The sequence below is a fragment of the Pyrus communis genome, chromosome 1 (assembly GCF_963583255.1).
Source record: "Pyrus communis chromosome 1, drPyrComm1.1, whole genome shotgun sequence".
Taxonomy (NCBI): Eukaryota; Viridiplantae; Streptophyta; class Magnoliopsida; order Rosales; family Rosaceae; genus Pyrus; species Pyrus communis.
The window spans coordinates 15,123,576-15,133,556 of NC_084803.1; the positions used below are offsets into that span (position 1 = coordinate 15,123,576).

General features: G+C 36.0%; 1 protein-coding gene across 1 annotated transcript; it reads right to left on the bottom strand.

The window, feature by feature from the left end:
* Positions 1-5,184: 5,184 nt before the first annotated feature.
* On the bottom strand, positions 5,185-8,604 carry LOC137708155 (serine acetyltransferase 2-like). The gene is made up of 9 exons (XM_068447167.1): positions 8,049-8,604; positions 7,248-7,445; positions 7,092-7,151; positions 6,880-6,975; positions 6,757-6,781; positions 6,460-6,554; positions 6,183-6,349; positions 5,991-6,064; positions 5,185-5,813 (listed from the first exon to the last, which is right to left on the bottom strand). Exons 1-9 carry the CDS (start codon positions 8,319-8,321, stop codon positions 5,779-5,781), a joined length of 1,023 nt encoding a protein of 340 aa, XP_068303268.1. The 5' UTR covers positions 8,322-8,604; the 3' UTR covers positions 5,185-5,778.
* Between the last annotated feature and the right edge of the window lie 1,377 nt (positions 8,605-9,981).

The following is a 9,981-nucleotide window of genomic DNA, read 5'->3' on the forward strand; positions in this document are numbered from 1 at the left end:
AAGAAAAAACATTTAGTGAGGTGGAGCAACAATCACATGTAGCAACTATGATACAATGAACAAAATAAAGTTGTATCCGATCAGTCATAGGAGGAGTTTCTCAAAACCCTATGGCCTCTAAATAGTTTCTTAATTTTCTGATGTGAGACATTTCTTTCACATACTCGTAACATCTTTGGGTGCAACAAAATTGATGTTCACAGGAATTTATGTTAAGGTGTATGGTGGGTGTAGATAAATAAACTACCTAACTATCTTGTATGGTCTTTTCCACTCAATGAGAGTAGTTAGTTCCCCTAGTGTGATACCATTAGTACCAATGGTGACTAAAAATGTATTGTTCTTTAGAAAACATGGCTCTCAATACGTGTTGGACAAAAAAAGAAGAGGAAAATACCATAGATTCGTGGTCCATATAAAGGTAGGTAGTAGAAAAGTCAGAAGACTTTGTACAAGGATTCTTATGTGAATAGCCGCATGGCCACGCATAGGGGTGTGCTAGAAAACAATGAATCGAACCAAAATCAAATTTTTTAAAATAAAAAAAAAGTCATTTCTCAAGGTACTCTTTATCCATCATAGAAGGTTAGAGATCTCTTGTTTACATGACTTAGTAGCTTAATCCCAACAATACCATCAATGGAATGCCATTAACACATTCAAAGATGCAAGGCCTAACCACTAGACAATTGTGACATCTCAGGTCAAAGGACAACATTGTATTATTGCAACTATGACTTATTACATGACATGTGTGTTTGAAGTCTTGGTTGATCGTTGTTTAGTGTACTCAATTACCTTTTGAGCACCATATGTGTTGTCTTAGAGTCTAACACTTAATAACTTAAGATTGGTCATAGTCCCGCTTGAGTTAATATAACATATACTAACCTCAACGGATTGTCAATACCCAATTGACAATAATATGGCTATGAATGTTTTAGGAATGAACATAAGAGAAAGGTCTCATTGATTTAACTTATTTCGATCATTTTTCTCTTAGGTTGAATACATTTCTTTAATTCTGTTATTAACTAAACACATGTACAATACATAGTAAATAACAATAAGTTCTCCCTCTCATTAAACAAATAAGAGTTTAACATGATAAGTATTCTAAAAGTTATTACATCAAATAAGTGGCTTAGCATACTTCAAGTTCCAACATGTAGCGTTGTAAATAAGATAGGAGGATTGCTTCGTCAAATTCAACACCACGAAATCAAAGCTCAACCCCACCACATTGAAATCCAAATTCAAATTTTCGAAACCCACCATCCAAAACTTTAAAAAGAAAAACCCATTTCAAATAAAAGACAAAATCTTGAGTGGAATCAAATTCCTAGGGGTGGGCACTTGGAACCGAAAATCGAAATCAAAACATGAACCAAATCGAACCACACCAAACGGTTTGATTTTGCATTTTTGAAACAGTTTCGATTTGAAACCGAACAGCAATGTAGGGAAACGGTTTGGTTTCGGTTTTGGCTTTTGAAATCTGCTCTGAAACTGAACCGCACCACAAGTATTAAAAAAACATGAGTGAAGTGTATCGATTTGTTTAATTATTATTTTGTGTATTTGATTCGGTTAGGCCTTTTCTAAAACTTGTAGACTTTGTCTGTTTGATTTGTTTAGACCATCTCCAACTCTTAGAGTAAAACCTAAAATTTTTAGCCTAACAAATTTAGGTTTTAACCTAGAAACAGTTTTTCTGCTCCAACCTTTTTTACTTAAAATTTTAGTCCCAAATTATTAAAGAATGAATTTAGGTTTTTTTATTTAAAAAATAACTTTAAAAAAGAAAAATTATGTAGACTATCTTAAATTAATTTTATGAACATTTTAACCAAAAAATATTTAAATTCCAATAACCTAAAAATGTTTGAACAAATATATACGTATTTATAGAGTTTTTGGGTGAATTTTTTGAGTTAAATAATATTTTTTTAATTATTTCAGCCGTTGAATTTAAATTTGGATCGCTAGATTTTTTTTTTTTTTTTTTAACCATTAGATTTGATTATATTCGATCTCAACTGTTAAGTTTAATAAATATATAAATATAAAACTTTAAAAAAAGGTTTGAAAGTGGACTGTAAGATTAACCAACGGCCCATGCAATTGTGGCCTTAAGATTAGAAAAGAGCTATTAGGCTCATAATCCCAACAAACAACTGGGGAGACAACCCCACGTGGGTGGGCCACAATTGTTAGCCTACCTAGTGCGTGCTACCCGTGGTGTGTGTTAGGGCTGGCGAGTCCAGTTCAGTCTCCTTGTTCCACTCTCTTAATGGACTCTACCACTAATCTTGGGCTAAATCTTGGGGGGAATTTGAGCTTTTTTTAGGTTCTAACACTTAACCCAATTTTAGAACAAGGGTTGGAGAAAAATGGGGGGAATAGAAAGGAAAATTTAGGACTTACTCTAAGGGTTGGAGTTGGTCTTAGGGTGTGTAATCAAGGACAGAGGAATGCCATTGGTGTCGTTTAAATTAGGGTGTGCATGCTTTATTTTGAATTTGTTTAATATTTTGTGTGTGTGACTTATATAGAGTTATAACTTATGCCCGAAACAGCAATGGCAAAAGCCCATTGGGATGGCAGCCTTCAGGGTGTTGGGGTTAAGTTTTTTTTTTTTATGTTGTATCTATTGGTTTGTATTGTCTGGCATGTTTCATAATTTCACCATCCAGTTCTCAAATTTTAATTCATTCATGTCATACTTGTTTGTGTTTATATTTGACATTGGGCTTTGTGATAATGAAGGCCGACTTGGAAAAAGATTGTAAAGTTTATGTTACAGGGTGTGAAGAATGTCAAAGACATAGACCTCTCCAGCATATACCATCAATACCTTTGAATCCAGTAGTGAAGCCATAGCTTTTCAGAGGGTGGGCAATGGATTTCATCGGGCAAATATACCCAACTTCCAGCAAAGGGCACATCTTCATAATTGTGGCAACTGAATACTTTACTGAGTGGGTGGAGGCTTTTGCTGTGAAGACTATTAATTGAGTTGCTGTGAAGAAGTTCATTGAGACTAAAATCTTACACAAATATGGGGTGCTTAAAACAATTGTTACAGACAGAGGGCCATCATTCATCTCAAAAGAAGTAGAAGAGTTTGCGGACAAGTTCAAGATAAAGAAAATCCAGTCTAACCCTTATTATCCTTAATCCAATGGTCAAGCATAATCTAGCAATAAGATATTGGTGAACATCATTAAGAGAATGGTGGCAGATAGCCCAGAAAGATGGCATGAGAAGTTGGGAAGTACTCTTTAGGCCTACAGAACCTTAAAGAGAGCAGGAACTAGGACCACCCCTTATGCATTAACATTCGGGCAAGATGTTGTACTCTTTATGGAAATCAATGTAAGTTATGTAAGGCTTCAGAACCAGTTTGAACTACATAATGATGAATTCATCCAGGCCATGTGTAAAGGGATTGAAGATTTGGATGTAGCCTAAATTGAACCTCTAAACAAGATCCAGGAAGGAAAAAAGGGTTGTTGCCCAAGCCTACAACAAGAGGGTGAAATTGAAAACCTTCAAAGAATGAGAGTTAGTATGGAAAGCAGTTATGCCCTTAGGAGTTCAAGTTAGGGGTTTTGGGAAGTGAAGTCCCACTCGGGAAGGCCCTTTTATCATCAACAAAGTGTTAGACAGAGGGGGTATTACTTGGCAGATTTTGAGAGAAACTTGCAAAGAATTCCAGTCAATGCTAAGTTTTTAAAGAAGTATCACCCAACTTTATGGATGTTAGAGATTGTTACATTGATGAAGTTTGAACATTAGGAAGAGTAGTGAAGCCTTTTTATATATTTAAAACAGTTAAGCATTGAAGTGTAAATGAACAAATAGAGAAGTGAAGAAAGAAGTGATCTTTCATTTCATTTCACTTCATAATAAGAGCAACTCCAGCGTGTGAAACCTTCCCCCAGGCAATACACTATGTTATCCACCTGGTGAACAGTAACTGCCCTAATGAACAGTAATCGCCTTTTGCATCTCCACCGTTGCACTTCAATAGCCTTGGCAATAGGCAATAAAATATTAGTATTTTTTTATTTATAAAATAATACAAAATAATTTTAATTGTAATTTCGAATAAGATTTTTATTGTTCTCGTTGCGTCACGTGTCATTATCCGAAGTATTATTAAATAATACAAAATAATTTTATTTGTAATTTCAGATAAGATTTTTAATCGTGGTGTAAGGTAGATGATAATGAGAAGGTATTTATAGAAAAGTAAAAACAATTTTTTTAAAAAAAATTCAGATTTTTTTTGGATTTTATACAATTTTTTTTTAATTTTTATTCAACTAATTAATCTCTGCCGTTGGATATAAAAAAATTGAATTCCAACACTCCAGATTGTGCCACGTGTCACAATGGTAACTTTTCTTAATTTTAAAACTATTTTTTCTTTTATTTATTTATTAATAAAGCCTATTTAATATCGACCGTTGATCTCAGATTGAACGATTGATATTAAATAAGCATTTTTTTTATTTTTATTACTGTTGAGATCGAACGATCCAAGTTAAAGAGCCGTTCAGATCAAATGCACCAGGGGAAGCCACGTGGCTTCCCAACGGTAACTGAGGCCGACTGCTCTGCGGGCCCCTGTAGTCTGAAACTTGTCTGCTGACGCGCCCCCACGCGCGAGTGAGGCGCACGCGCCTGACAGGAAAAAAATAAAAAAAGGGACTGACGCTAGCCTGACGTCAGCCCTGCGTTAGGTCCACCTCGGGCTCGCGGGCTGGCAATTCCTCATGGGCCTGTTGCTCGGGCCTGCCCAATCCCTCAGGCTCCCAATGCTGGAGGCTTGCAGCCGGGCTATCCAGCCCTATTTGGTCCACTGTCCCCCGAGCAGTCCACAACGGTGGACTTGGAAGTTACAAAAGACCCTAGCTTAATAGTTTTACATCCCTAGCTAAAGCAATTATTCTAGAATGATAGATTTGCATGATAGTGAAAATTATGCCCATCTTTTCTAGGGCGATGTTGCTATTAGCTAGCTAAGCTTCAGAATCCTCCACTTGTTGGTTGACCCTCTTTACTTCTTCAATCTTCTGATAAAGCTTGCTCGAGAGAGTCATATGCTCAGCCTTCAGAGCAAAGATAGAACTAAACAAGAAGCTCAAATTCTCAAACAAGGAGACGCTAAAGAAGACCTTGTCCGATGGCGTAATACTGGTTGGCAAATGATCCAACGATCCCAAGTGGTACAAGAAGGCTAAATATACAGACAAACTCACCGCTTTGGACGAGTCTCTTAGTCGAAAAAAAAGTATTCCAAGTAAAGAGATTATAGCAGCAAAAATGACGTTACCTATTTAGTACATATGGAAAGATCACATTGTTCACCCGCCAACAGGGAAAAATAAAATGACGGACTCGAAACTCCTATCAATTTCTATTCTTCTGTTGCATCCAATACATTAAGGCAGTACATTTTGACTACAATAAGAAAAATAACGAGGGTCGATCCCCAACTAGCTTCAACTTCTCCTCATCCGATTAGGGGTTTCATTCTTTCTGGATCATGGCTACTTCGAAAGAATCTTGCTGCTGATTCTCCCAATTTGTTATGGTAGTAAAATGAAGAAAATCAGGCGCTTAGATTAAAATCTCCAGTACTTAAAACCGCTCATACAAGAACCTCAGCATCAGCATAGGCAGCAGAACAATGAACATGGTTAATGAAATTGTATACTTCAAGCTGACACAATAAGTCAGTTTCTCTCTGAAGACCACAAATTGCCTTCACGCTACATTTTCGAAAAAATCTTTGGTAGCATCTGCAGATTAATAACAAGAAATTTTGCACGTGAGACATGATGATGAATATGTGATTTCCCTCTTAACTTTCTCGCCTTAATCTCAGTATCCTAATTCTAAATAAAATGTATACAACAAACGCAAGACATAAACTGACTGTGAACAATTATTAATTGCATCCCAACCATATGACATACCATGCTTCATTGTTAACGAAGGATCTATTTCGTCTACATATCCAATGACCTTTGCTGGTATTCCCGCCACCATGCTTGAGTACGAGAGAAAGAAATGTCACTTTCATATGATTGTAAATAGAGTAGATATTACATCTTCAGGAGACATTAGTTACATTACTGTACTGAAAAAAGACCGAAATTACTTTCTACCTGTGTGGAGGGACATCTTTCAGCACAAGGGAACCAGCAGCTATCATTGCTCCTCGACCTATTTTGATATTCCCAAGTACAGTTACACTGGCTCCAATTAGTGCACCGTCACTTACTTTTGGATGTCGATCACCAATTCCCTTCCCAGTTCCCCCCAAAGTCACACCCTGATGATAAAAGGAGAAAACATAGTTCTTCGTTATCAACAAGTACTTTTTCAGCACAACACAAAGGAACCAATAAATTGAAACAGAAACGAATTATGCAATTGACATACGTGCATCAGTGATACTTTGTTTCCTACAACAGCAGTTTCGCCAATAACCACACCAGTACCATGATCCAATAGTATTCCCTCTCCAATTTTTGCAGCTTTAGAAAAACCATCAAAGAGAATGTTAGTTTTACATCATAGCCAGAGCTCCTTCACTCTCCTATCGACTCAAACTCCTCAGAAAACAACCGTTTTTCAGCAAAGAAAACCACGTTCTCTACTTAAATCTATAATTACTCCGTGTTCTTGTCAAACTTAGTATCATGATGTCATCAGATTGCAGAGCGGAAATAAGTATACCTGGGTGAATGTCCACTCCAAAGACCTAGAATAAAGCGGTTTTAAGATTAGTAGGAGAACAGAAAGCCACAAACCGAAACAGATAGTAATGCTCTCAACAAGGATACCAAAAAAGGAAAGTACCTCGCTAATTCGGCTTTGTAACGCCAAGGCCAATACTTTTCGTCCTTGATTCCACAATGAATGAGCTACTCGATGTACTTGCAAAGAATGGTAGCCCTGCAAAAGTAGAGGAGGAAAAAGATGATCACGAAATTAGAGTAGATACTTGATTATAACATTCCTTTTCGTTTTCTTCGACTACATAATTAGTTAACAGGAAAAGAGCATAACACCTTAAGATACAATAGGGCCGAACAATACGACAAGCAGGCCGGATCACGGTCTTTAAATGCCTGAGGAAACAAATTTCCAATTTAAAAGAGCCTCCATAAATTATCAAAGCATATACAAAGTCAACCGTAATATTTTCAACCCGAATTTGAGGTTACCTGCACATCCAAGCGAACGGATCGCTGAATATCTCTATCATGCAGCATCACATCATAAAATATATCCATCAGTTGAGTTGCCAAAAGCGTCGGGTTTTGCAGTCTGTTGGCGAGAACAAACCCCAACGCGTGCTCTAAGCAATCATGTGCCAAGATGCTGGCATACAAGAAGCTACTCAAAATTGGCTCCTTTTCCGCCTGCAGTGTTTAAAATCCAAAAAAAAAAAAAAAAAAAAAAATCGCTAAAAACCCACCAAAAAAACTAAAAACGAAAACAAAAAAATTGATGGGATTTTCATTAATAACTTAAAGCTTCAATCTTTCCGGTTTGGGACTTCTTCTATAAAAGCTAAACGCGATTTCTACAAGAAGACAATCAAAAACGCTTTTGGATGCGTTTGGAAGAAAAAGTTACAAGTGTTTTGAGTCATAAAAGCGCTTTCTGAAAAAGCACATAACATATGCTCATTCAGAAAACGCACTCAATCAGAAAACACTTACAGTGGCTTTTTAAGGAAGCACGTGAATTGCAATGCGTTTTCAATGAAAGCACTTATGAGCTTAAGCGCTTATAACAGGTGATTTCCTGCTTGCCACAGAAATGCTTTCTGCAAAAGCCCCTGACATATGCTTATTCAGAAAACACTCCTACTTGCTTTTTCGGGAAGCACTTGAATTTCAACTTTTGTTTTTATGAGCAAAAGTGCTTCCAAAAAAAAAACTAATTTTCACGTTTCAACCATTTAAATAAAAAACAAAAAATTCTGGTGAAGAAATTGCATTGTAAAGAATTTGTAATACCTCCAACTTGGCCTCTTCCCGGACGGCATCCCAAATCGGGTCGCCCGAAACGGAAGCAAGTCCAACCGGGTCGGACTCGGGTTTCGGAATCCCCAATGCGTAGACCGGAAAAACCTTCTCTAACCTGTACGCGGTGGACTCGGACCGGAAAAACCCGGGTTGGTCGTCGTCGTCGTCATCGTCGTCGTCGCGGCGGTCGTCTTCCGGTAGAGAGAGGCGGTCGGAGAGCATTTTGGGGAGGGCGACCCAGCTCTCATCGCTCACGCAAGCCATGAGAGAGAATGAAAGAAAGGAAGAGGGAGCTTTTAGGAAGGGATCGAATGCGAACCCCTCATGGAAAAACAGAGTGGGTATAGAGAGAAAGTGAGGAGAGAGAGAGTAAAGGTGGTGTTTTGTGTGTGTGGCGGAGTGTTGTGGCGTGGTGGGAAGTAGTGGGGATGAAACTGCTGCGCATCGATGCTTTTTTATAATCTTTTGGATTATTTTGGCGTGAAATTGTCGTGGACGGGAAGCAAAAGGAAGGGCGGAAGAAGAAGAAGATAGACACGCGGAGGGTGCCAGCGTTTTTGATGAATTTTGTGAACGGATGGCTCATATGACGTGTCCGTAGGTTTTATAGATAAAATTTTGTAAACTAAATGATATAAAAGTTGATTATTTGATTATTATTTAAGTATTGATAAATGTGTACATTCATATTTGTGATACATTTTTTAATTTACAAATTTTATCTATAAATTTAGTCTTTCTAATATTACCCTAGATCCTTTTGCTTTCTAACCAATTTATAGAAATTTTTGTAAAAGTTATATCTATGAAGTATTTAATAACTTATGAAATCATTTAGTTAGTGAATTGTATATATGGTCGCAATGAGTAAAAGTATTTCAAATTGTTTGTTTGTTTATACATTTGATTAACTGATGTTTAAATGAATATTTGAAAAGGTGATATTTATAGGATGATTAATTCTTACCATAAGTATAAAGTAATTTGGATTGGTCACGAAGCTTATTCAGACATTATCTATACTAAGGGAAGAGATGGTGGGCTTAGTCTCACAATAAGCTAACAATAATGTGATTCAAATTCACCTTTAACGAAAATCGAACTTAAGATCTTTCACTTACAAATAAAAAAAAATATTGCTATACCGTAATATTAAATGACTCTTTATACTTAATTTTGAATCCTCTATTCGTAAAAGTAATTTAAAGTATACACGGTCTTTGTAAAATACATAAAAGTCAACCTCCAGATAGACAATTTGATTCATATCATGATTCATATGTATTACTCTTTATAAAATATTTCTTTAGGTGTTTTAAAGTGACATTAGTTTATGGCATTTTGAAAGTTTCAATGGTTAGTTCTTTGTTTACTATTGATTTTTTAAACAATAATAATTTTTTAAGAGTCAAATTATGAAGATTAAATTTCGTAAACAAAATACAAAATTAAATGACATGGAAGTTGATGATTAGATTATGACTTAAGCGTTGATAAACGTGCTCATTCTTATTGGTGATACGTCATTTAGTTTGCAATTTTTGTCTATAGATTTAGTCTTCCTATCATTACTCTTTTTTAACCATATATATAAGCGATATTTTATTTTAATTAAAATAAACTGCTGTAAGATTTAAACTTATTACAGTGAGAAAATATCAATTCTAGACAGTGTGACCACGCTCCATATAATCCTTTATATATACTCGTTTAAGAAAATGATGTCATTTTTATGCGCGTACCATTATAAATTAAGTTGATGCATCTTTCATTGCGTTTGAAATGATTCATGCATAGGAGGATTAGATTTTCCAAATAAACTAATTACCAAGATAATTGAGGAACTATACAATTCATGTACATTCATATAGGCAATCTTTAATGATTATATTTCATCATCTACTCATCTAACTCTTGAGCAAGT